At 41.7% G+C, this 27,768-nt stretch overlaps 1 protein-coding gene across 4 annotated transcripts in view; it reads left to right on the top strand.

Annotated features, from left to right (window-relative positions):
- JAKMIP2 (janus kinase and microtubule interacting protein 2) overlaps positions 1-25,688 on the top strand; it is a 50,539-nt gene extending 24,851 nt beyond the window's left edge. The window contains exons 6-22 of one of the 4 annotated variants that reach the window (XM_082063539.1): positions 1,347-1,493; positions 2,795-2,935; positions 3,721-3,777; positions 5,539-5,658; positions 6,131-6,259; positions 7,211-7,294; positions 7,636-7,698; positions 9,790-9,888; positions 12,580-12,678; positions 13,016-13,069; positions 13,933-13,998; positions 14,704-14,772; positions 16,505-16,582; positions 17,450-17,653; positions 19,199-19,264; positions 20,914-21,076; positions 23,052-25,688. In XM_082063539.1, the coding sequence (XP_081919665.1) occupies positions 1,347-1,493; positions 2,795-2,935; positions 3,721-3,777; positions 5,539-5,658; positions 6,131-6,259; positions 7,211-7,294; positions 7,636-7,698; positions 9,790-9,888; positions 12,580-12,678; positions 13,016-13,069; positions 13,933-13,998; positions 14,704-14,772; positions 16,505-16,582; positions 17,450-17,653; positions 19,199-19,264; positions 20,914-21,030 (1,593 nt within the window). In that variant the 3' untranslated portion in view covers positions 21,031-21,076; positions 23,052-25,688. Of the gene's footprint in view, positions 1-1,346; positions 1,494-2,794; positions 2,936-3,720; positions 3,778-5,538; positions 5,659-6,130; positions 6,260-7,210; positions 7,295-7,635; positions 7,699-9,789; positions 9,889-12,579; positions 12,679-13,015; positions 13,070-13,932; positions 13,999-14,703; positions 14,773-16,504; positions 16,583-17,449; positions 17,654-19,198; positions 19,265-20,807; positions 21,099-23,051 lie in introns of those variants that run through there. The other 3 variants (XM_082063542.1, XM_082063540.1, XM_082063541.1) reach the window with 3 other exon arrangements.
- Positions 25,689-27,768: the final 2,080 nt, after the last annotated feature.

Raw genomic sequence — 27,768 nt, 5'->3', positions numbered from 1 at the left:
AGCTGGCTTGGATCTCCTCAATGTTCTTAATGTAATCTTTGCAAAATAACATCTTATCGAGATTTCAAATTACAGATATGTTCTTGTGTTTTACTTCAGTTATGAAAAGCTCTCAACCCCCAAATTTCTGTGATACTGAATAGCCTGGAGTCTGATGAGCCAGCTTTATGGGCTATTGCATGTCATTAAACATTCAGCCTGTTTTTTCACAAGGAAAAAAATTAAAGTGCTTCTAAGCTGTATCTTGCACAATGTGACCACAATGAACACATTTTGTTAAATGTGACCCTGAGTACTGCTGGAAATACCATACACCTTAAGGTACGTTCAGAGTAGCAACAACTAACTTCATTCTTAGGGTAGGACAAATGGTTGTTTTGCCCACAACTCTGCTCATCGAACATGCACCCTTTTCCTAGCTGCTCCCTCTTTTCTGTTAGCAGAAGGGATCTTCGTGTGCTTGCCAACCTGCTTCAGACAAAATCTTTAGGTTAGTTTAAATAGCCTAGTAAGATGTGATGATGTGGGCAAACGGGGGAAACTGTCCTCAACAGCTACAGAAAATTCTCGTAGTCCTTTCCTCAGCAGAACGGAAAGGGGCAGGAGCCTCCCAGTGACAAACAGTAATGCAGAACTGGGACAGCGCCTTTGTTGGGCAGGTCACCTGGGCACAGATATGATGTCTTTCTGCAGCTGCATGCCATCTTCCTTGTCCTCCCTTAGAAGAAGAAATAATATCTATAAAAGACTCGGTATTACTGGATGGAACTAATTTTTCAGAGGAAGAGACCTTGTTTAAAATTCCAATTGAACCAAGACTGAAACTTCAAGCATTGCCCTAAGATACCTTCCTACCTTACAGGATTTTTTTAAATGTTATTTGATTTGTTGATCAAAACAAAGTTGATTGTGCATGTGCACGAGTATTTCACTGCGTGCCATTACAAAAGAGACTTACAATGATGTTGTTATTGCTGTGATACAGACTGAATAGGTACCTATGCAAATTTGTCTTTCAACAAGAAAATCAGTGGGTTTCTTGCAGATAAAGCACAGGTCATTCTGGACTTGTGTAGCAGGTTTGCAGCCACCTGTGTGTTGGGTCATCTCTATGTCTGAGTTTTTCCATAGATAAAGCCATCTTTTGGAAATAGATGTAGAATTATGCTTTGAGATTTATAAAGTAAGTTACTGAGCTGTAAGCATCAGTTACAATAGAACACTGTGGCATTTTACTGGGACAGTAGTTCAACAGGGAAGTAACAAAAATACTGCTAACAAAGGAGGGAGAAAAAATAGCTTTTATTTTGATTATTTACAACTATTAATTGCTTTAATCAATCCAGTTGAAGCGTGTTCGAGAAGCCGAAAAGCAATGTAAACCTCTTCTGGAAAAGAACAAGTGCCTCACGAAGAGAAATGATGAACTTATGCAGTCTCTGCAGCGCATGGAAGATAAACTCAAAGCAGTCACTAAAGAAAATATAGAAATGGTTGGTACTGAAGAGCAAAATGAGGATTACTGTATCATCTGTGTCCATTATGGTGGCCACATTTGCATAGTGTATGCCTGTATTTACATAGAGAAAATGTGTAATATATAGTGTGTAATACTGCTGATAAGATGCTTAGGTCTGTATAGTAGGTCTTGCATACTATAGCATTGTGTATTGTACATACATGTGCATTTTATTTAAGTGAATACTTAATCAGTCTTTTATACTATCCCAAAAATGAGAATATTGAGTTTCAATAGGTTTTAAAAAGGAAAAAAAAGAAAAAGAAAAAAAAGTAGTTGTATCATGGGGTCATATCCCACTGTGCTGTTCTGCATCTGAAACTCAAAAAGGAAGCTGTTAAGAGCAATATTTTCAGCCATCATGATGTTCCTCTTTGAATGTACATGTTGGTGTTAGAGCTGATGATGGCAAGGTTCTGGTCTTTGTTGCGTGATAGGTGGATATGGGAAAGGGAGGATGGTGGTGTTATAAATTTGTCTAGGGTTATAAATTTCACGTATTGGGGCTACATGGAGTGTGGTCAAAGCAGTTATGTCTGTATATCCTTCAAATGGAATTGCGCTGAGTATCAGTCAGAATACGGCCTCTACACGTGTACTGATGTTGCTTTGGCATTAATATAAAAGAAGGTGGAAGTTCTGGGTTGCCAGATGTAAGCTGGCAGGCTGAGAAGACTGCAGTCGCCACTGTCCTCATCTGGAGCAGGCTGACTGTTCTGCCATGCATGCAGCTTCCCTGGTGATTAGGCTGAGATGATCGGATTTCCTTTCTTGTCTTATAGAAAAAAAGGCTGTAGTGTTACAAGGTTAATCTACTTTAAGACTCTGCAATTCATCCATGCCCAGAAGAACAATAAACTTAATGCAGGTGTCATGGGTCAGAATTATCATAGAATCAATAAAAGCATGGCATTCTGGGAGTAGATCCCATTTGTGTACTCACTGGGCGGGTAGAGAATTCAACTATATTTGCCACATGTTGGGGCATCTTGGTGCATGGCAAAGGAAGAGCTATGGTATATGACCATTAAGGGCTGCTGTAGAGGCTGTATTGCCATAAACAGATAAAGCTTTGTTCTGGTTGATGAACCCAGCCTTGCTGTGCTGCTTTGTTGTTAAGAAGTGCTGATGGGTATTAATAAAATTATAAAAATGGGGTAGCTGAAGCATATTTAAAGGGCTTAAATGAAAGATAATGTCTAGTTTTTAACTGAAAGATGGTCTTTTTGTCTTTTAGTTGCTGGATCTTATTTTATCTATTTCTTCTTACCACAGAGAGAAAAAATGACATCACATCCTCCACTAAAGAAATTAAGATCTCTCAATGACCTGGATCAGGCTAATGAGGAACAAGAAACTGAATTCTTAAAGCTTCAGGTCATAGAACAACAGAACATAATTGATGAGTTAACACGGGTATGTCTAGAGCACCAGGAAATTAGGAATGATTCCTATGTACAGTTCACCACTGATAGCGTTTTTTCCTATAATTAGAGGTCTGAGGGTTAATATCTTACTTTTAACACCTGCAAATTTGTAGACATAGGTGTGTATGGGTGAAGTTTAACTGACTTTCTAGTGGGGCATCAAATCCTATGACTCAAAAATATAACAAGAGGCAGGCACACAGTGAGATATGTACTGGACAAGCGTGTACTGCAAGTGGTTCACTAGTTCCTTTGTCATTTAACACTGACAATCCCTTTTTCAGCTGACTTTGCGTTGTGATGTTGAGGGGCAGGATAAAGAGACTCCAAAACAGGCTGTTGCCTCTTCTAAGACATCATTTCTAAGAGTGGTGGGATCAACACTACCACCATGTAATGGCTTTGAGGCAGAAGCAGCATCTCCTCCTCAGGGAAGGCAGATGACCTCTCATACAAAGCCCAAAACAGTCCCCTGCCACAGGCCTCCCAGTGATTTTTGACACGAAATCCATCAGCGTCTGTTGTTTGACAGCCTGTCAAGGTGACACAGTAACAAGGGTTTTTTCAAATATCCCGTCTTCCCTTCAAGTGGTTTTCAGCTGACGCATGTACAGGTTTGGATATGAATCCTCCCTTCCACCTGGAATCAGATTCCTGTTTGAATGTACTAACAGAAAGTCAGTGGAAGCCAAATGGTTTATTTCCTCTGTAGATTTGGCCTTCTATAGCTGCAAACAAAAGGAGGGAGAGTAACTTCTAAATCTTCTTTTCCAGGACAGGGAGAAACTCATCCGTCGCAGAAAGCATAAAAGGAGCTCAAAGCCAATTAAGGTAAGAGGGAAAGTCATTTTCGGCTTATATAAAAACATTAGAGTAGGCTCTGTAGGAAAACATACTTTAGCAATCTGATTAAAGAGAGCTTTGTGGATTATAACAATCTGCTTTAGTGGTTGGGTTTATAAACACCTTAGTTACTTAGAGAGGGCTTTTTAAGTCCACTTGGAAGTTCAGTTAAGGGTGCATAGCTATTTTATTTTCAGCAAAATGGGGCTTCCTCTACCTCTGGAATAGTAATAATCTTCCTTCCATCTAGTTTCTATAAATATTGGTCTCAAGGTCTTTTATGCTAAGATGTATTTACATTTCCAAATACCTTACCTTCTGCTGTCTATTTTTCACAGCATGTATGGGCTAAAACAAAATCCTTGTACTTCTTTATTCTTCAAGTGGAAGTGTCTGCCTGAGAAACTGCACGTCATTCTCTCCTGTTCAGTTCCATGGGACTTTGGCTACCCCTTGTATTACCCTGAATGGGGTCCAGTCCAAAGTTGGTAAAATTTATAACAATTCTAGAGCTGAATAGTCAGCAGTAGGTCAAGTAGCTCTTTTATCAGCTAGATATGAAGAAGAATGACTTTGCAACAGCCACATCTCACCTCTAGAAAGCAGAAATAATGTATAGGAAACACGGCTTGGTTGCTCTTTGTCCTTCAAGGACACCCTTTAGTACATCAGCCATGTGTGAAAGTAATGCAATGCTCTCCTACACACAGAGGATTTCAGACCAGTACATCCTAGATGTGTCATCACATTGTTTCTATATGGGTTTTGAAGCAATACGCAGCAGGCATAACTAGGAGACAAGGACTAAAAAGTATTTTCATCAGTTGACTTTATTTCTAAACCAGAGATTATAACATGGAAAAATATGGCTATTGTCTTCATTTGGAAAAATAATGAACAAAAAAAGGTAATATATGCAAAAGACTATTGGCATCTTTGGTACTTGTTTTTAGTGTGATTCAAATTCTCGGTTTAGAAGGTTGTAACCAGTCAGCAGAAGTGAAGAAAGTTGCAAACCAGAAGTGCATCTTAAACGTTCATCCATCAGTTTGTCTGCCTTCATAGGACATGACTCAGAGTTTTAATTTGATTTAATTCAGCTACTGAGATTGGAGATAGTGAGGTGTCAGACATAAAACCCTACTGTGTAGAGTGAGCAATCTCCTACAACATGCGGCAGTTACTATAGTACTGGAAAGATGTGCCAGATAAAAGTTCCTTCACACTAAGTTTTGTGTTAGTATAGCTTTCGCTCACTCCAACAACAATATCAGTGAGAGAAGCACTGGGATATTAAAAATATCAGCAGTGTCTGTGAGAGAAGAAGGAAATGCACACATTTCCAACTCTTTATGGTGTTATCTTTGCCCATCAGTGTGTGTGTTGATAGGTGTCTTCTAAACAGCTTTGGGGTTAACAATTCTCCTGCCTTCCTGCAAGGGCCGAGACTTTTCCTTGAGCATGTTGCTGCTGTCATGTTTTCCAGTTTTTAGAATGAGCCAGATCCTGTGCTCAGAAAAATTAATCAGAAAACTCATTTTCCACCAGCACAACACCCAATCTTCAATATGGTTCCCTTTGGGTTTATTTGGAGATGGTAATTTCAGGGGTAGCCCACTGCTCTTTTTTTGCGTCTTGCCTTTTTTAAGTGACTCTCAATGCAATTTTGAACTAACCTTTCCCTCTCCATCAGAAACTCATGCTACCTGTTTCCAAGGAGATTCAGAAAATGTGTTTTCCCTTTTGTAGAGACATGTTGTGGATACATTTTTTGGTTATGATGATGATTCCATGGACTCTGAAACATCCTCTGTGGCCTCATATAGAACAGACAGAACGCCAGCAACCCCAGATGATGATCTGGATGAGGTAAGATCCGACTCTTTCCATAGGCAAAGACAGGTTTTCAGGAGACACTGATTTCCAAAGCAAGTGGCCAGGTTTTCAAAAAGACTTAGGTTTTTGTGGTGCATTTTGAATGATAAGTTCTTCATTGAGTTTGGCCTTGATTTTGATTACCGATATACTGGAATGTTGAGTGGTTCTTCAAAATCCGGTCCATAAAGTCTCCAGCTATGACTTCAATGCAATCTGAAATGATTTTGTTTCCTCTCCACCTTCACGAAAATAAAGCTATCACATTTATTTTAGCTTGAAGACATAAACGCTGTATAACTTCTACATTCTTACTACTTCATGTCACAGCAAGCTCACCAAAAAAAAATCATTTGAATCAAGACTTGTAAACCAGCTATTGCGCTTAACAGATCACCCTTGCATTCTTTGCTGTAGCAGTGCTCGACTGTCTGGGTGCTTAGATATGTCCTTTCCGATCCTTCAGGGTTTAGCAGCGGAAGAATCAGAGCTGCGGTTTCGACAGCTGACAAAGGAGTACCAGGCCTTGCAGAGAGCATATGCACTACTGCAGGAGCAGACAGGGGGCATCATAGATGCTGAAAGAGAAGCCAAGGTCAGTATTTGTGTAAGAGTAAAAGCATTTCATTGCTATCAGGATATACAACCCCCGCAAGTGACATACAAGGGAACAGTTACATATAACATACGTACAACTGAGAGATGTCGGTTTCACTCATTTGCTGAGTACATTTAAAGAGAGTGACAAGAATGGCCACAGTCACTCTGTTTACAAGGGGCTGTCCTCTGCCTGAACCTGAAAACTCTGCAGTTAGGCAGGCATGCTAAAACAGTTCTGCAGTTTAGCACAGAATCGCAAAGGTTTTCTCTGAAGTGGTTGGATTTTAGAGGTAAATGGAGATCTGTGGGTTTTCACAAAGACACATTGCACCAACTTTAGGAATGTTCACCTGAATGTTTCTTACAGGAAAATGCAAGTAATATTCAAATTTGAATGTGATGCATACTACAGTAAACCTACCGAGGTGAAAAATGTTGTCCCTCTAATAAAATCGTAGACCCATTTGGGCCGGAAGAGACCTCAGGCAGTCTCCAGCCCAAACTCCTGCTCAAAGCCATGTCAGCTGGGAGATCACACCAGATTTTTTAGCGCTTTGTTGAGTCAGCTCTTCAAGATGCCCCGGGCAGTTATAACTGCTTGTTTCCACTATCTTTTTGCCACTCCCATCTGCTAAGCACTTTCCTTCAATTCAGAGGCTGTCACTTGCTAGGGTCTTCGAGCAAAGCCTGTCACTCCGAATACCCGAGTTTCTGTTTTGCTACTCCAATGCAATACCTGGTATTGGTTTGGCTTGGGTGGGGAGGGGCTGGTATACTACTTTGTTCCCTTTTGTATGCCAGTCTGAGGGGTGGCACAAAAAATTGCTGGTTACTTAGTCAGTGGAAGCAACAGCATAAATCCAGACTCTGCTGTGTTTGGTTTTCTTTTAATACTACTCACGTTGCTGTTAGTGTTACTGTTTAATGCTATGCTTGACTTCAACAGGCTCAGGAGCAGCTCCAAGCTGAAGTCCAGAGATATAAAGCCAAAATAGAAGATCTGGAGAAAACTTTGGCACAGAAAGGGCAGGTGAGCACTTCTTGTGTATTTTCTTTTCCTATTTTGGATTTTACCCGCTCCACTTACAGAATACCCAGCACAATTTCAGTACCTGTTCCACTTACAGAATACCCAGCACAATTTCAGTATAGACTTCCATGAGATGCAATGTCACTGTTCAGTAAGCAGGCAAGCCTATCATGCTCAGAAGCCTCGCTACAGCTTGGTAGACTAATATGGTGTTATTCTGTAAACGACAGTTCGTTCCTGTAGGGTTTTAAAGCCTGAATATTGTGGCTCCAGTTTTCAGTAATGCGTGCCCAACCTCATGGAGTGTGATTATTCTGTAATAGGACTGTTTCATCCAACAGGACTCACACTGGGTGGAAGACAAACAGCTTTTTATTAAGAGGAACCAAGAGCTTTTAGACAAGGTATGTTCCCAACTTTTGTGTGCTCATTCTGAAGGGTAATCTGGATCCTACAATACATATTTTGGATGTGAAATCTGGTGATTATATATGTTGGATAAGGATAGAACAGCATAGTTTAATACGGACAGGATAACAGTTGGAGGGACAAACCCTATACAGTTCTGCTTAAGCACTGTTGCTGCTGGCAGTTGCTGATGCACCAACTGCTGGTGAGCTCCAGCCTGAGCTCTACTCGTCGTTCTGGCTCTGAGGCACAGACCTTTGTGTTCCAGTAGCATTGCACTGAAGAGGCTACTGCTGCTGCACTGGCAGGATGCACTGTCTTAGCTTCTGGGTGTCAAACAGCAGTAGAAAGGCAGTTACCCTCTAACACCAGGACCCTTTCATACTGCTAGTCCCTGTGCATTCTGTATATTTTTAAGGGCTTAAAGTCATATCTAGGTCCAGTGGCACTGGTACTGCTCAGTCCCTTGGTACATTTAAGAATATCACCTCTTTGTGTGTGTATATTTATATTTGCATGTATGTATACATTTTTAATCATGGAACACAGGGATACCTCAACATTGCTTGCATATCACCAAGAGTAACAGCAGCGGCCATACATATGACTGCATCAGCAAGAGGCCGTAATTCCCAGCATCAGCTCTCCTGCCGTCTTTCACCTCCCCAGATGAGGTTTCTTAGCCTGGATTTCTCCTTTTCCATAAACACACCTAATAAGTCTCCATCCCTGTGCCATCTTTTCCCATCCAGACAAACTGAGCCATGAGGACTTGACCTTAGTTTTACTGTGTTCCCTCATTGTCCTTTTCTGGGCCCTACTCAGACAACCCAACTGCAAAATACACATCCTGGCACTGGCTGGAGACTTGCAGAAGAGAGCAGGCTGAGGAGCTAGTGCTGGAGTTGTCCACAACAAGCAAGGCATAGACAATTATAGCTGCACTCAACTCTGTGGCCTCCAAGATAAGAGGGACATGGACTTGCTGGAGAGAGAGTCCAGAGCAAGCCATGAAGACACTCAGAGGCTGGAGCACCTCTGCTGTGGAGACAGGCTGAGAGTTGGGGTTGTGCAGCCTGGAGAAGAAAAGGCTCCAGGGAGACCTAAGAGCAACTCCCAGTACCTAAAGGGGGCATACAAGAAAGATGGGGAAGGACTTTTTACAAGGGCCTGTAGTGATAGGACAAGGGGTAATGGCTTTAAATTGAAAGAGGAGAAATTTAGATCAGATATAAGGAAGAAATTCTTCACCATGAAGGTGGTGAGGCTCTGGAACAGGCTGCCTGAAGAAGCTGTGAGTGCCCCATCCCTGGAAGTGTTCAAGGCCAAGTTGGATGGGGCTTTGAGCAACCTGGTGTAGTAGAAAGTGTGCCTGCCCATGGCAGGGAGTTTGGACCAGATGATCTTTAAGGTCCCTTCCAACCCAAACCATTATATGATTCTGGCCAGTGGGTGGTATTTAAATCTTATCTGCTAATTGACAGAATACTTGTGTGGTGATGCTGTCCATGCAGTTCACAGAAGCTCTTGCTTGTGGGTTGACTGCTTGGGTAAAACTACCTCCACAAAGACAGCTCTCCCTGCATGTCATCTGTGCTTCATGTACTGCACACCGAGAATCTGATCTAGCCCAAGTTCTTCTCCAAGGCAGGTGCAGCTGTTTGTGTGTCATTCCTGACAGACGTTTATCCAACCAGTTCCCAGAGTCCTCCAACAATGATGTCTCCACATCCTTCCCCAGACAATCTATTCCGGTACTGTACCATGACAGCAGTGTGTTTAGTAGCTAACACTGATGAATCTAATCACTCATCTGACACTTCTGTAGAGTTAACTTCCCCTCTGATCTTCACAAGGATTGGATTCTTTTAGGAAAACCTCCAGCCTAAGCGTGTTATGATGTTTAGGAAGTTGATGAGCAGAAGTTCGCCTGTAAACTAAAGATTCACTGAGGTAAAACAGCAAGCAGCGAATCACCTCTAGAATTGGGATATTGTGCTGCCTATGCTACCTTGACTACCACTCACCAAATATTCGATGTTTCTTGTAGCACTCACACAGATTCTGAATTTACATATTTTTATTAGATAGAGAAACTGGAAGCAGAAAACAACCGTCTGCAACAGGAGCTGCAGGATGCCCGAGACCAGAATGAGCTGCTGGAGTTCCGCAACCTGGAGCTTGAGGTGATGGATGAGCTCATTACAATAGAGCTGTACCAAACTAAACTAGTGCACTTGTACTGGACACCAACTCTAATCAAGTGTTTACACCGGCATTGTAGTCTTAGAACAGAGTAGCAGATCAGGCCCAGCACTTTTAATTGCAAGCTGAAGGATGTCAGCTCTAATATCCTGGAAACAATAAGCTCCGTGCTTGACTAGTTCATATCTCTCTGAGCTAGGTGTCCAGAGCGCATAGATAAGCTTAGCTGATTAATATCAGCATGGCTCTTAGTTACTACACCTGCAGATATGTTTTTTTCTAGTACTTTGGAGCAGTCTCTTGTCAACATGCTTTGTTCTTCTTGCTGGCATGTAGTCTACTAAAATCAACAGAAATTTATTATGTGCAGATCAATCAAATCAGCAAGGCTTAAACCCCATCGTCATGTGCTTTGCTCGGGGCTCCATCCTGGTTCACAGCTAAGATGGCTCCTGAGAACAGGCATCCAGGTTTGGGTGTGGTGGGTTTTGGTTTTGTTAGGGGTTTTTTTGTGGGGGGTGTGTGTGTCTGCTTTTTGTTGTTTTTCATGAACCCGAGCAGGTCTTGGAAGAGAAAGAAATGTTGAGTGTACTTTTGTCTCTAGTAGCTGAAGAGTAGAGTGTTCCTCTAAGAAGTCAGATAATGCAGGTACAATTCCCTCTTCAGGGTCTTCGAAGCCCTGTTTCCGCCTGTGATAGCCTTACTGCTCATCTTTAAACTGCACTGGCTTTGGTTTTTTTCCCCTCTTTCAGCAAGGGTGATGAGGCAAGAGTTCAAGTTTTATTTGAGAGGGCTGCTGTGGGAAGTGCACCTCTCTAGCCCTGTGCTTGAAGGACTGGAAATGCATGGTTTAATTCAGCAGTGATCAATGAAATTGCATAAGCAGTTGTAAGAGAAAGTATCAGACCCAGGGCTGTTGTCTTCCAGTACGGTACCTATGGGGGTGGAGGGGTTGTACCTCATCCCCCTTGACCAAACAAATCTTGAATTAGGTTGTCCGTGGGGAGTTGGCTGTGAGAGGAGAGGGGGACTGTCCTACCCACACCAGTCTGTACTGGGTGGTTAGAGCACCCTCTTCAGAGGATAAACGCGCCTGTCAGCTCCTGTGGCAGAGGGAGCTGATACCGGGCTTGTAACAGCTGCGGGGCGCTCGGGCTCTGCTGGGGACGTCTGTGGATCCGCGGGGCCACCGGGCTGGACTGTGCTGGGGCCGGCAGTGCCGGTGCTGCTCCTGGGTTGTGAGTACCCGCGGGTGGCTTGGTGCAGAGCCAAGGTGCCCGAGGAGCACGGGCTCCCTGGAGAAGGGTTTGGAATGGTTTCCCTGCTGTTGATCCCTGAGGCACGTTTAGATTTAATCCACCTGTACTTCAGTTTCCTGTCACTGTGATGGGGGTAAGAGACATTTTATGCAGGTGAATGTGGCCTTGCTCTTACAGCCTTTATCGTAATTTTTGCCAATGCTGGCATGTATGAAAAGCCAACAGTGCCTGCCTGTGTGTGTATAGTGCTTAGCCTGGAGCTGTCCTAATTTGTGTCTGGAGGCCCTAGCACAACGAATAGCAACAGCCTGTCTACCCGCTTGCAAGCACTGTCACTTTTGCAGGCACTGGACACAGTCCCTGTTGAGCAGCTCTCCTCATGACCTGTGTTAGGTGAGAAAGGTCCCTCAGATGGCGCTGGAGGTTGATGGAGGAGCTCCAGAAGCCTCTACAGGCAGCCAGGGGACTGGGTTGGACTTCGATCTCCCTCTTCTCAGACTGTCCCTAGTTACAGATTCTTGTGGTGAGCATTAACTGACAAAAACTTCCACCTGGTCTTTTCTCCAGTATAAGCTGGTTTATTTCTCAGTTATTCTTTTTGTTTGCTGTCCAAGGCGTTGTATACTTGCCATTCAGAGCTTGTAGGTAACACAGAGGCTTTCCTGGCCCTCATGAATCAGTGCTGTGGCAGATTTGTCCCCTATTTATACAACTTTTCCACAGTTTTCCCTGACAGCTGTGTTTCCATATGACATGGAACTGGATGATCAGGTGAATTACATGTTCATAAACCAAAAATTTATTTGAACATGAAATTTCATCTTCACTTCTGTGCTTCCCTGAATACCTGAAAGGGATGAGAAATAACATCTTCAAATTTTTATTTTTGTGTTTGGTCCTTTAAAACTGGACAAATATTTGTGGGTTTTATGCAGTGAAGGTGTATAAATAGCTAAGTTAATCAACTTTTTTTGAACTTACTGCTTTCCACAGATATTAGAACATACAACATACCAGGATGAGCAAATGTGTAATCTGAGTATCCTAACAGTGTTAAGTCAAATACCTGTTTCTAAAGGGAGTATTTACAACGATATATAGCTGTTCAACATTTCATTAAGCAAATCACTTGAGTTTTAGCCAGGTGACAGCCTTTCCACAAACAATTTGCAAATTGACATAATTCATCAAATAAATAATCTCCTGTAGAATATTTAGCTTGGGTTTAGGACCCTATCCCATTTGGCACACTGTTTTTCAGACTAGGTCTTAATGTTTCTTTCTTTGACTTGTAAAATGAACAGCTTGGCTTTGTGAAGAATGGTATAAACAGCAGCTATGGCATTTAATGAGTTCTGTGTGATTCTCCTTCATTCTAATATGTTCTCTGGCATTTTTTCAATTTATTTTCAGGAAAGGGAGAGACGGTCTCCACCATTTAATCTCCAGATTCATCCATTCTCAGATGGTGTGAGTGCTCTACAGATCTACTGCATGAAGGAAGGGGTTAAGGTAGGTCAGTTTTATAAGGTAGCACTTCTAACTACAGCAGTGGCGGATGCTGCCCATATAACCTGTTACGTTAATCTCTGCTAATAACTCCACTAAACTTTTAGCATTTAAATGCAGTCTAAATGCAAGAGTGTGTGATGACTGACATAATTGAACTGGAGTCGTAATTTTTGCCATAATGATAAAACCTGGCTTGAAGGCAACTGAAATCAGTGTGAGATGCATCTCTGTGGAATATAACGAAGTGGTTGGTTTCAACATTGTTCGTAGGAATTATGAATATTGCAGTCATGATAAAATGTGCATACCATGCCTTTACCTTATTCTCTTTTTGCAGGATGTCAGCATCCCAGACCTCATAAAGCAGTTAGATATCCTAGGTGATAATGGGGTAAGTTAAAGTGGGAGATATTTTCCATTTACAAGCTGCACTTTGTACAGCAGTCTAAGTGAAATCTATAATTATCACAACTGTTTTCTAAGATACTTGTTAAATTATGTAATATCAGAAGAATTCATTTGAGGAGTATTTATTTCCATAAATTAAGGATTTGTAAGATTTAAATGGTAAGAGAACTAGTAATAAGGTAGTAGCTTTAACATCTGGTTTAGCAGACTGCGAAGAATGTCCAGAGTCCACTGATACTTGGAACTGGGCCTGACTGCACTCCAGTCATTCAGGAAAGCACATTAACTTGTTTGGCACTGTGAGCCATCCACATCTTCATCAGTACTAGGATTCCTCTGCAAAGTTTCACAAATAGGCAAGAACTATCAAATCCCCTGTGGCTTTCTGCGTGGGCATTCCTGCCCGCTCTTGTCATCCATGTAAAAGAGATCATCCTGTATCTCTGGTCAACATCAGGTATGTTTTAAGAAAGTGTATAGGACATAAAAATAAAGGATCATGATTGTCTATTCATGTGCTGGTGTAAATCAGCATTATTTTTACAAAAGTTTTAATGGAAATCAAGCTTTGTAAAACTAGCATGAAGACACAAATGGGTCTGATTTTAATTTACATTTCTCATAAGACGCAATGGAATTAAAACATATAGTCAGTCTGTATCATGCAGAAAGGCAAAAGCAGTGTTCTTTTTAATACATTAACAGACTCTGAATGTTTCAATGGGAATAGGATACCCAGTACTACAGGGATCCCCTTAAAACTGTAGATGTAGCCTGTAGCCTTGATTGTCTCTATTCATGCAGGAAGCTGCTGCCAATTTTCTTCTTCCCTCTTCCTCTTCACAGAATTTAAGAAATGAAGAACAAGTAGCCATAATTCAGGCTTCCACTGTATTGTCCTTGGCAGAAAAGGTAAGTTGTGTGCCTGCTTTTTCTCATGTGTTGTCTAAGGCCTCATCTAACACTGGAAATTTTCTGCTCTGTTCCTGTCAATATTGTCGAACTTTCTAGTCTAGGAAGTGATTCCCCAGATAAAGTAAACTGTGCCAGCACACTCCCAAATACCTTACTGAAGCAGCAAAAATGTCAAACTTGGCTGGCCCAAGCTATGAGGTCAAAACAACTGCAGATACAAAAAGCATGTCAAATGAAACTTACAATTATAAATAGAATAAGAAACCATCAGACTTTTAAGCCATAATTAGTTATAGCATGGGATTTCTAGTCTTGAGATTTCCAAAGCTTCTGAAGGGATCTGTATGAAAAACTTCCACTGGAAGTATGTATCTAAGTTCCTTGTTTAGGAAATGAAAAAAAAAGTCAAAGTTGGCTAAAATTGCTTTCTGTGGCTCAAATACAGCACACAGTTTTGGCAACCTAGGAGCTTCCAAGGATTCTACTCAACAGTTCCTCCTGTGCAAAGAGAATTGTCACCTACCCAGCTAATCTGTTTTTAAGATGCTAGAGGAGAGCACAGGAGAGCAGCCTCAGGATGGGCCCAGAACTAGCAACAGGTTACTAAAAATAGACTAACAAGATGCTGTTGATATCCCACTTGCCACTATCCATGTGCCTAGAAAACACAGAAGGTTACAGCTCTCGTTGTCTTCCCTCCAGTGGATCCAGCAGATTGAGGGAGCTGAAGCCGCTCTGCATCAGAAGATGATGGAGCTGGAAAGTGATATGGTAAGCAAACTTTCCTTAATACACATTTTAGAGGCAAGGCACTGAGTGTGTCATATTTACTTGATGTGCCAAAAGATAACAAAAAAGGTCTTTTTGCAAATTAAGTATGTAGGCTTTCTCTGATTATTGGTGAATCCATAAAATTGTTACTAGTCTAGTTCATATGCAATGGCAGAGTAACATAGAAACAGAAATAGTGAATGTCATGGAGACACCCCAGAGTTAGTTTTAGGCAGACAACAAGGTCCAAAACAGCTTTTATTCTGGCCGGAAGAGTATGGCAAATCAACCGACTAGAAGCAGGGTTTATACAATTAGGTAGCACTCCGGTAACATAAAATACAGGTTGGAATATCAATTGAGGAAATTATTGGGGTGCAGCAAATGAGAATAATGATGATTCACAGTGTGCATGCTCGCCCTCACAAGAAACAAAGCCAGAGCTCTCTGACTTCGGGATACTACACTCGCCTGAGTTCGGCAAGGAATTACACTTGCCTGATGCGGCAAGGACATAGATTATCGCTCACCCAAACGAGGAGGTGAGGCGCTTCCAATCCCGGGAAGTTTCCTTAGGCGGCGTCCCACTCTAAGGGGAGGGCTCATCAGCTTCAGCAGACCCCTGGCTCTGAGAAGACCACACAAAGTGGATCCTTGGTGGGCACTCCATTCTACAGCCTGATCAGATCTGGCTGTGGGCGTTCCAGAAGCTTCTCGGCTTCTCCGCATCGCCCGCCACCCCCCCCCCCACCCCCAGCCCTGGCCCTGGCCAATGGACTCGCGGGTCTCACAAAAGAGCCATTACCTGCCCCATTGAAGGAGAGGGGATGTGCATGCAACTGCCACATCAGTTCTCAGGGAGCGGGGGGAAGTGCAACTGCTACAGTGAAGGTTTGAAAACTTTCTCTTTCCATGAGGATGACTGTTTATTAATAAGTACAGAGAGCTCAAAGGTTGCTCAGTGATTTTCAGAGATGTAAATGACTGCACTCTTTGTCTCATGAGATTCACAGTCTAAACACCAGGTGTTGTATCACATTTCTTCAATACCAGTATGTGGGAAGCTAATGAATTATCGCACTCTTTTCTTTCGTTACATTTTAAGCCCATATCATCCTAAATGCAAAACATTCACAGCTGTATGGAAGTTGCTATAGCACCACTAAAGTTAGTACCTTACCCTAGTTCTAGTTAGTGGAAGTTGAATAGCTGTAGTGGTTTACATTCTGTTCCTATGGTAGCTTTGTACTTGAGTCAATTCGGCTTAAGGTAGGCCGAGAAGTTAAAACACGGCAGCTGCTTCCAAATAATGTGAATGTGAGTATGCCCGTTTAGTTCCTGTTTATCTCCTTGCACTTTCACACTTCTTCCAAAATAAGAGGAAGCACAAAAGGAGTTGTCACTGATGACAGAGGAGGTATCTTTAGAAAAATCACACAGAAACCCCTAAATTACCCTGCAGAAATGCCAAGCGATATCACTGAAGTCAACAAAGAGATGATGGATTTAGTTTTGTGTAGATCAGATGTATTAGCATACAAAAGCAATCCTTAGCTATTTTGCCTTTATTCTGTTTTATCTGAGTCAGATACTATTAACTCTGCAGATTGTCAGTTGAAGACCAGTTTCCCAGTCCTGCCTGAGTCAGATATCTGTAGTTGATTTAATAAAACTTCCCAAAGTATTTTGAGTAACTAATTCAATTTTCTGTCCAAATGATCTTTCATTGTAGGAACAATTTTGCAAAATAAAAGGTTATTTGGAGGAAGAATTAGACTACAGGAAGCAAGCTCTTGACCAAGCATACATGGTATGTACAGAGGAAATTCCGCAGCACATATTGGCACTATGACAGGACACAGACTCCTGTTGGATTAGGAAGAGAGGTTTTTGCTTTTTTATTAGTAACTTGCTTTTAATTTGGTTTTTCCCCATTCTTCTAAGGCACTAGCATGCAATCTGCACAGCTTTAACACAACACCTTTTTCAGGTCACAAAGAGGCAGATCTGAAGTCTGAGACTCTTTAGTCAGTTAAAGAAAAATATTGCTCATTAATGTTGTTTTGTCCAGCTGGAGTCAGTGCAACCAACTGGGACTCATCTCTGGAATGCTGGCAGTTTTGTACATGCCATAGCAAGAAGACAATATGCCACAAAAAGCAAAAGATCCTGCTATAAACACTGGTGTATGGAATTCCAATATGTATGTCTGATAATTGGTTGTGTGAGTTCATCATGTTTGGTTTGTCGAATTAATGAAATGCTCATTGATTAGCAGGATTAAGAGCAAAGTAGTTGGACGGTGACCTTCAATCTTTCCTCTTCTGTTTTTTAGCACAATTGGTCAAAATTTTAGAGTTGGTGAAGCATTCATCTTTACAGTCATAAAATAAGAAAATTCTGTCCAACTCCTAATAATCTCTGTAACTGTTTATAAAAAAAAAAAAGTCAAAGTGAGGAATTTCAGTGAAAATTAATCTTAAAATATCTTAAAAGTCCACATTATTTTGCCAAGACATTGAACCATTTTATGAGTTCTGTTTTTCACAGTTTGGCACGCTTGAGCACAGAGACCACCTCTCATGCAGACACCTGAATCTGCCACCAGCCCCCCAGTTTCCACTGTGTTTCAAACAATGTTTCATCTCTAATTGGCTTTTGGTATTGCATCAACCAGAGGATCCAGGAGCTTGAAGCCACCTTGTACAATGCTTTGCAGCAAGAAACAGTGATAAAATTTGGGGAACTACTCACTGAAAAACAGCAGGAAGAGCTGAGGACAGCAGTAGAAAAGCTAAGACGTCAGATGCTGAGGAAAAGCAGAGAATATGATTGCCAGATTCTTCAGGAGAGGATGGAGCTGCTCCAGCAGGCTCATCAGGTAAGAAAAAGGAGCAATGCACATGTGTATCTACTCAGCTTTCCTGTATAAGAACATAAGCTGAGGTCAAATTTAGGCAAGCTCCTGGTCATGGGAGCTTGCCTAAATTGTGTAAACAAACGTATGTGATAATAGCTTGTGGAGGATTGCTTTGGTGTATTTTGAGCCTTAAAATTCTGAACCAAAGTTTTCAGCCAGAATTCTGTCCACATGGATCTAATTTTGTAATAAAAATGGTCATCCCTAGTTACTGGAGGGACTGTGTGAATGCTTCTGGCTCATGTTACACAGGAGAGTGATGTGTTTTTCCAGCGACCTCTGCTCTGTCCCCCCGCAAAGCAGGCAGTTGCTACTTTTCACTACCAAGATATAGTACTGCCTTTCACGTTCAAACGCCGCCAGTGTTTGCTGCTCTGCAAGCTGTGAGGCCGCAGAGCAGAATGGCAAACAGTCATAGCATGCTGATTAATGTGACAGCCGTGCAATGGAACAAAACTTACTCAAATGTTTTTGGGAATAAGAGAGAAAGCAGATTTCCTGGTAGTTAGGGTTCCTAGTTGACAGGAAGATTGTTTTCACCATCCTGACCCGTCTTGAATTGGACACTGGAGACTGGTCCACCCTCACTTCTTACCAGGCCTTTGCAGCGTGAGGAGCTGCTGGATGGCAGCTGCGGCCGCTGCCCTGACCGGTGCTGCCTCAGCAGCTCTGGTTTCTTTGAACAACTCTTAGCCGGCCTCAGTTGCAGATGGGGTTGGGAAAGGCTGACAGGCAAGGAAAGAAGAGGGGATGTTTGAAAGCTGCCGTAAGCTAGTCATCTCATCTCAAGACTATTAGGGAGACTGTCACAAGGTTGCTGTCTGCCTTCTAGGTGACAGGGCCTCCAGGTGTCTCCTGGTTTGCCTCTTTTGATCTCTGCTGTTTGCTGGCCAGCTCTTACACCCTGACTAGAGTGAAGATACCGAGATTCAAGGCCTCATTTTTCTTGCCTAGTAATTCTGTTACCTATTCTGTGGGATCTCTCTTCCCAAAGGGTCAAAAGTTTAACTCATGTTCCATAATTTTTCAAGCAGTACCTAGCTCTGCTTAAAAAACACACCTTGTCTATGTTACATATATCCCGCTCACCACAGAATCAATGTTTTCTTAGTATTGTATACATTTATCATTTCAGATCTAATAATAACAACACCGTAATCATCTTTCAACACATCAAACTGTGAGAAATCATAATGAATCATGATATAATTCTAAAGAGTATAACTATGATCTTACGCTTTCCATCTATGTAACTCAGGATTAATATAAAATAGATAATATGAAACAGAATATATGTGGCAGCATATTTTGAGCAGTTGTACATACAGTAAAGTTGTGGTTGGGCAGAGTTAGTGGATGGAGTCATGGTACTACACAGGATTATCCCTACTGAAGAAATGGATTTGTTAATTTATAGGCTTCGGGCACTTGGAACATGAAGTTACTTGTTCAGTGGAGCAAATTTACTGATAATTTAGTCTAGATGCTTTCTCTTCTGATTTCCAGAGGATTCGAGATTTAGAAGATAAAACTGACATCCAGAAGAGACAAATTAAGGATCTGGAGGAAAAGGTTGGTTCTGTTACACTTCTGAAACACACTGATCAACTTTCAAAAAAGTAACGACCTAGTTCTCTTGAACTATATGGACTTCTTGTTCAGCTGAATCAGTTGGACCTGTTGGTGTTGTTCTACTATGCTTTCTTTTCAGTTTGTGCTTCAGTATATACAGACTTTAGTCTTAGAGTCTCCTCCACAACATTCATTTTAGGAAATAAATGTGAAACACTTTTAACTATGGTGAATGAAACTGAACCAAATTATGAAGCCTTTATTTGGCTGTAAAATGCTCTGTTGGTAGACAGGCAATACTTCCATTAAAGGCAGAGTGAGGCTAGCCTGCAGGAAGGACAGAATGAAGCTGAGTGAAGATTTGAAGCTTGTAATTGACTATGCAATATAAATGTGGTACTGGAGTCTTGCCCTTAAACTGAACTGTCAAAGAACTATATACGCATGTTCTTTATATATGCTATATGTGTGTATGTATCTGTATATATACCCTCTCCCTCTCTAAAAATATATACTGCATTTTTTTTTTTGGTGAATAAGGCCAACTCTGTCACACCGAGTTTTGCGACTTGTAGACAGGTTAGATAGGATTGTTGAAAAAAGATCATGGCGTGGGACAGCATACTGCTACCCATAATATATTTTCTAGAAAGGCCAGACTGGTGTAAGGTGCATCTCCTGTGGCAGCCTTGTCAATGTACTTGTATTAGTAAATATCAACCTACATGTGTGAACTATAATATGAAATAATGGCTATATTAGTACAATGGCAGTAGTGCTAATAAGTCCTTTTAGTTTATATGTATGTTCCTAAAGTGAAACCAGTGGGCATAATTTAAAACTTGATACACACAATTCTTTCCGCCGTTCTGCCAATATTTTTGTGATACAAAGACTCAGTGTCTTTCTTTCTAATATATATAACTTGGAAAAATAACAGATTATACTCTGTGATGAAAATAAAAAAGCAAAGCAAAATTTATGCCACGATCAAAAGGATACCTCGAATAGAAGACCTTTAGTGTGAATTTTCAAAAGAGCTTTTGACCCACGAAAATTCACATCTCAAAGGACAACACATTCATGATTAAAATAAGACTTAAAAAAAATTGTTACTAAACATTTAATGGTTAGAGTTTTGTGTTACGCAAGTGTGTGTATGCGTATATATGCATATATACATATTCCCAGGCTATTTCCAGCATGGATTGCAGGCACTGATTTTTAACACACTTAAAAATACTACCCATGCTATTTTTGATATCCAGCTTTGTGACTTCAGTCAAACCATGGTGGTTCATAGTGACAGTTACACCTCAGGCTTTCAATGTGGTACCAATTGTAATTCATCACCAAAATTTACTGGATCTGTTTTCTAAGCCTGGGATGTGGTGTGGTGTGGTGCTTACAGAATTAATTAGGGAAATGCAGTGTTTTCTGAATGCCTAGTTATTCTAATTGTCCTACAGAGTGCAAAAATAATCCTGACTCTTACAATGCCATGACCTTTAGTTTTTACGCAATCTTCTTTTTTCTTCTGCAGTTTCTATTTCTATTCTTGTTCTTCTCTCTTGCCTTTATTCTTTGGCCTTGATGTCAATGTGCCTCTTGGAAAGGTAAGACTATTTTATTTATTTCCTCAAATCCAGCACTTCTTGCACAGAGTGGGGATCTCATCCTGGTGTGTTCTTGTCTGTCTGGAGTCAGAGAATTCAGCAGGTCATTGTCGATCTGTAATAGTTCACAATGGAGAGTCACGCTGCTGAATTGACACAGGGAGTTGCAATCAGTCCAACACCGCCCAACGTACTCGTAAGTGAACTGCCAAAGCTTGCTGGTGATACTATGCTATTCAGAATTTTAAAACTAAAAGCTAACAAGAATTTCACAGTATCAAATAGCCAAGAGAATTGCAGGTGAAATTCAATGCTGATGTTTGCAAAGTGATGCAGATGCAAAACGGTTATAAATCTCAACCGTATGCGCACTATGGTGGGCTCTGAACTGACGCTCAGGAAACAGATCAGGAGGTTGTAACAGGCAGAGCTCAGTGCCTAGAAGTAGGAGAGGTACAAAGGAGGGCAAGGAAGAATCATCAGCTGCTGAGAGAAGTGGAAGGATTTTTCTGGCTCAGGAAGTGAGACACTGTTAAAAGGTCTATAGAAATTGTTATAGAATGGGTGGGTAGATTGCAGTAATTCACTGTCTCCTCCAGTACAAGCAATTATCACGTAATAAGTTTAAAGTAAAAAAAAAAAGAAATTAATTGTAAAGATGGTTGCAGCAGGCCCAGCATCGCAGCAAGCGTCTTATCTGTAGAGTGTTTTACCAAGGCAAGCCACTCCATAAATGCAAAGCATGAAGTCTTGTAGCAATTCCTCAAAAACAGGGCAATGGTAAGCAGCTGTTAGCTACTCATCCACTGCCTGATCCTAGTCTTCACCCCCTCCATCTCCCTCCACAGGATCCTCACCCCTCAATACCTGAAAGGAAATCTAGAGACAGAAGCAATTTGGGAATGGTGTTGGCAAGATTGAGAGGGGTTTTAGCAAGGTCATATTTTCTGAAGCTGCAATATGTAGAATCAGAGAGAATAACTTTGATTTGTGTTTCCCATTCACTTGAAAAACCACCTGCCTACACAGGTGACTTTGACACTGGAAGTAACTCAGCAAGGCTGAGCATGGGTGGGGAGTGTGCCATCAGCATTTCTCGTTCTTGGAAGTACTGAGGTATATATCATCACGGGGATCTTTGCAAAATTGCTTTAATTCCACTGGGTGCAAGTTAACTTTGTTAACATGATCATGAGAGACTTCAAACAGATCCTTGATAAAGCAAACAAAAAAGTGCACAATGTATCCTTCAAATGTACTTAGGGAGGCATTTGATGATGAAAAGTCTTTGGTTTTGCTCATGCGTTGCTGCAGTTTATCCTTTACTGATCTTTTAACTATCTGAGAGCAAACTGTGATGCAACCGCAGATTATTATACTGCCTGGTCTCTTTCTCCCTCTGAGTGAGCACAGCACCTCACTGCTGTACTTTTCAGATAAGGAAGGACAAGCAGGAATGAAACGATGTGGAGCAATACATAGTATCCACACCAGCAGCTCTCTAGTTCCTGTTTATGTGAGATTTTCACATCCACATTTTTTTCTGTGTTTGTGAATATATACATTCACTTACTTGTGATCCCATAAGGAAGTCTGGTCTGCCTGGATATTGTACGCAGTGAATTTTACCATGTAGGCTTGAGTGCTGAGAGAACAAAGACAAAATATGCCCTTTTTTCCTTTGTTTCAAACCTGAGACCTACAAATATATTCCATAGGTAGGGAATGCTTCCTCAGAACAGGAGCAATCTGTGTTCGCCTCAGTGCTGCATCAGCCGAAGTTCTGGGGTTGCCCACAGGTGTATCACCCGCTGTCCTGTCTCCTGTCACTGGTGAATTTTAGGCAGCTTTGGTTCAAGAATTACTGAAACTGGTGCACAACTGTTCCACCTAAAGATGTCCCTGGGGACTTTTATGAACTAGAGGGCTGTACTTTGTAGGGTCAAATCAACAGGCTTGGTGAAATATCCAGAATTTTCACAAATGCCTTTCGTACAGACAGAAAAGTTTTCCACTGATAATTGTAAGAACAGACCGTTTCAGCTTTCTGATTGACTGCATCTTGTCAGCAGGGATAGGTAGGTAGAGGAACTTATCACTTACCTGATAAAGACATGTGGTTGTTGTTGTTGTTGTTGTTGTTTTTTAATTTATTTTATTATTATTTTTAGAGTGGCCGACCACACAGATAAGTCCTTATAAAGGCAAATGCTTCCACCGCACCAATGAAGAGAACATTGTTTACATCTATTTTTGAAAGTATAAAAATGAACAAGCTGTAGCCAACACTGCGACCACCTTGTATTTTAAAGCCATCACTCAAAATTTGTTACTTGACAGTTTCTGTCTAAAGCTATGATATATGCTGCATCTAATGAAATTCTGTATGTTGAAATTACAAAAGGGGAAGAAAAACTGTGAACCTTTATCACTTAGGAAGAACTTAAAGGGATGGAACCACTTTCAGCTGATCGAGTCAGTGTGTCTTGGGCATGGAACCAAAGTTACAACAGAAAAGTCTATCCCTGCTGTGCAGGGTGATCGTTTAAATGTGATGCTGTCATCCCAGGAATGGATCAAAAGTTAACAGGACGGAGCAGGAGAAACACGAGCTGTGTGGAGATGCTGACAACAAAGCGATAACTTTGAACTGTCTCCTTTTGCACTGCAGGGACTCCTCCTCTCCCTCTTTGGTTTTAACCTCAGGAACAAATGACAGCTGCAATGTGGGGGGAAGAAAAATGCATTCTGGCTTATTGGAGGATAGGCAGGACAGGGCACCGTGTTTTGCACTTGAGATCATAATAAAGCACCACCCTCCTCAACAAAGGAAGGGAAGAAGAGGGTGTCTGGCATAAGGAGGATTTCGGACAGAGTTGTAGCCTGATCTCTCTGCACACTCCCTCCATGAAGAACAGCCCGTCTATTGTCAGATTCTTTTCATACTCTTCAAAGACCGCCGTTGAGATAACAATGACCACACGTGGGTTTAGTATTTGAACAGTACACTGAGGATCACTGTTTTGTTTTGGTTTGGCTTGTCAAATTGATTTTGTTAGCTGGCTTACTGATCAACGACACACAAACCAAAACCAAGGAAAAGCTGTGTGAATACATCCTTGTTAGAAGTAAGAAGAGTATTGCTTGTCTGTTTAGATTTTTCTACAGTTACGTAGCAGTTTGCGTTTCAAAGCATTACTTACCTCTTCACTCACAAAGCCTAGAACCCAGTCCTGGGGTCTCCCTGCGGCTTACCAGGTCCACGGCCCTTGTCAGTAGGAACGGCCGCTGAGGAGCGTCGCCCGTGCGCAGACGTGGCACAGGCCCTGTGCCGGCTGGGGCAGAGCAGCCAGCTGCACCGCTCTTCCCTTTTCTCACTCGTGCTGCGTGAGCTAGGCCTGACAATACGCTTCTCTGTGTCTCTGTTTCCATTTCCCTGGACATGGAGTCATGCCTGCTTAGACTTCAGGTTCCTGTGGCAAGGCTCCTTGTCTGAGCTGTGTTTTCCACGATGGAGCCTTAATTTTAACTGGGAGAAATGGATGTTTGTATAACAAAATAGAAAACTAAGGGCCAATAGACAGCCTTCAAAACAGGGCTCACATGTACCAACATCTTACACAGATTCTGCCCATCAGAAGCTTTAAAAGTGCTTTGCAGAGAGTCTCTCCCTTGTTTGCTTGTTAACTCTCACAGTTGCAGCAACTGAGGCACAAAGCAGTGAAGTAACTTGCCACAGCAGCTCAGCAGGTCAAAAGCAGTTCCTCAGCCATAGCAGGGATGAAGTTACTCTAGCAGCAAGGGTGCTTGCCCCTCACTGGTACTGTTTGACCATAATAGCTTTTAGTCATCCATGTCCCTTCACCCAGCTGGGTTGCAATGCTGGGCTCTGTTTCTCCACAGAGACTTCTAACATCCTCATTTCTTGGATGCCCTGAGATTGTTTTAAGCTTTCTATCAAAGGTTAGAAGCTAATAGCGAGTGATTTTTTTTTCCCTGCTCCTTAAAATTAATTTAAACTACATAATGACCACATGTTCTTGAAGCAGTCTGTTTCAGTCATGGGATTTACTGAATTCTGCACCGGCTGTATGTTTGTTACTTCATTTTTTGAAAAACAGTCTTCTAGGCAGGTGTGTTAAATGAATACAGGTATGTTGCATGCTCTTTGTTCAAATTAATTTTCCCCCCCAAGAGGAATACATGGATAAGGTTCGCTCAAACCTACATGCGATTTCCAGGAGTGCTGCTGGCAGTTCAGTCCTGAAGCTCTGGAGTCAGGCCCCTTGAGAGACTCGTCTCACACCTGTGACACCTTCAGGTCACTAAGCGACTGTACAGTATCTCGTTAGCTACAGAAAGAGGGATTACCTCTCTGATAATTCCTTCTTCCCCCTCTCACTCTTTTCACCTGTTGGAGCACCAGTTCATTTCATAGCACTTGGCTGCAGTGTCCTGCAAGTAAATACAGACTGGAAACTATTTTCCCAAGCAGTAGAGCCAGCAATTAAAACATTAAGCTCTTCTTGCAGAAGAACGAGTGGCATCTGTTTTCCGTGATAGTGCAATGACTTCCACCTCTGCCTTGGTTACAATAATATGGAGGACTAGAAACATTTGTTTAAGGCAGTTGTGGGGACGGTTTGTGCCACAGATAGAAATATGTAGTTTCACAACATACCTGACGGGTCTTGTGGCCGGCTTCATCGTTCAGGTCCTCTGAGCCAGGTTGTGCACATCTTATTTCATTTATCTTTTTTGTCTGGCTTCCCCCGTCTTACATACACATTTGCATGCAGGTGCTCCATTTCCAAGGGCTCAGGGTGGGGTGGGGAGTGGTAGAAAATCCACAGCTATCTTGGTCTGCAAATTTTTGAAATATTGCTGTATTCCCTCCAGAGAGCTGAACAACAGCTGCTTTATTCCTCGCAGCATAACATAAACCAAGCTTAAAACACACTTGCTGATATGAGTAATACAAACCTTTTGCTGTGAGCTAGATCAAAATGAGTTCGATGTTTGTGTGTATATATATATACACACATCTATATATAGTATATATACATATATTTATATATATATGCATATATCAATCCCCTATTGTATATAGTAAATGGATGCTATAGCTTATGAAAGTATACTTCCAATCTAGGTATGGGGAACTGAATCTAGACTTGTTTAGCTGCCACAACTCGTACATGCCTTGTGGTTTAGTTTTACATCTTATGGGCACATAGTTTTTGGATCTGTTTTTCCGGGGTCTCCCCTCCTCTCTGTCCTGAAGTTTTTCTAGGGCTTTCTGCTGTTCTTCACATTCATTGAGGCAAAATATTGAGAATCCTCCTACAAATTAGTCACTCCAGCCAGCCTCCCCTCCCCAAAACCTCCCAACAAAATAAAAATCAATTTATTGCAGCCTTTGAGGACAGCATATATAGCCCTGGATTCCTCCCGTTCATCCGTCGCAGGCGGTAGCAGGGGTGCCAGTGCTCCAAGGTATCCACACCGTCAGAGCAGTGGATGGGCCACATACTGTAGTGCAAGTCAGTTCGACCAAAACCTGACTTGCTGCTTTGTCTCCACTGACCAAGCCAGGAGATTTTGAAGACTATTCTTTCAATTTAAGCACTTCAGATGAAGGCCCAGCTAGGTGAGATGAATTTAGGCAGTTGGGAAGGAATTATGGCTCCTTGCAGTATCACTAGTGTGGCTCACCGCTCTGTCCTCTCTCGCTGACGCGCCTGGAGGAACACGCAGTCTTTTTTGTAGATGTGCTTCGTTTTCCACCTCCCTGCTCTCATCTCAGTGGGAAACATCCTCAGAACCCCCAGAGCTTTTCATTCCATGGCATCCCATGAGGGCTGGATAGCCCAGGGTCTCCTCCTTACTAGGGCATGGTTCAATACACAGCCACACAGTTGCTGATGATTCAAAGGGTTTTTTTCTTTTCCCCTGCCCAATCAGCACCTGTGTGTTTTTATATGTACTTTTTGTTCTCAGCTTTTTTTGTGTGTCTATTCCAGAACAGAATTGTAAATGACTTGGCATAATGACCCTTTGATAAACATTGGACATGTATCTGTACTATATGTATTAATGTGTAGAAGAGAATCCTTATTGTATGTAAAGTTTTATGAATGGTTATTTTTTAATTTATGTATTTAATATAGGATTCAATGACCTCTGGTGTTTTAGTTTGTATAAAAAAATAAAACAGCAGCATTTTTTAAAAAAAAAATCTCACTTTACATTCATGGAGATATTCAGTGTCCGTCTGGAATCTGTTCAGGAGAATCTTTTAAAGCTGAGCAACAGAGACGTACCTTCCTTGCCTGCTCTCTCCCTCAGATGTGCTTGCAAGCCACGGAGAGGAAGACGGGAAGGTTTGAACCAGAACGTAGCAGCACACTCCGAAACATAAATCTATTAAAAAGTGGACGTCCTGAAGTAATTAGTTGATAAGGGGAACACAGCTTTCCCAGCATGGGCTCGAGTTTGAGTTTACTGGCTTTTTGCTAGTCCTGGGCAGAAAAAAGAAAAAGAAAAAAGCTGCCTACTTCTTTTCACTAGAGGTGGGGGAGGAGAGCGTAGGGAGGACTCTCGTCAGACTCCTCGCCAGTTTGCAAACAACAAAAAAGGCCTCGGAATCTCTCTTACAGTTTTCAATCTCCCGGTGCTCATCAGTACCCATATGTGCCTTTGTGCACCACCCAGTCAAGCAATATATCTATTTATACATATATCTATAGAGAGATCTATTTATATAAATATGATATATATTTATATGGATACATTTTTAAATATTTCTGTATATTTTTAATATATACTTTATTTTATATATGCATTTATACATGTAAATGGAGCACCCAAGGTCTCAAACGGGCCACC

Source organism: Streptopelia decaocto (genome assembly GCF_964273445.1).
Source record: "Streptopelia decaocto genome assembly, chromosome: 12".
NCBI classification, from domain to species: Eukaryota; Metazoa; Chordata; class Aves; order Columbiformes; family Columbidae; genus Streptopelia; species Streptopelia decaocto.
Note: the sequence above shows the minus strand (reverse complement) of the source record. Positions and strands in the feature narration are given on the sequence as shown.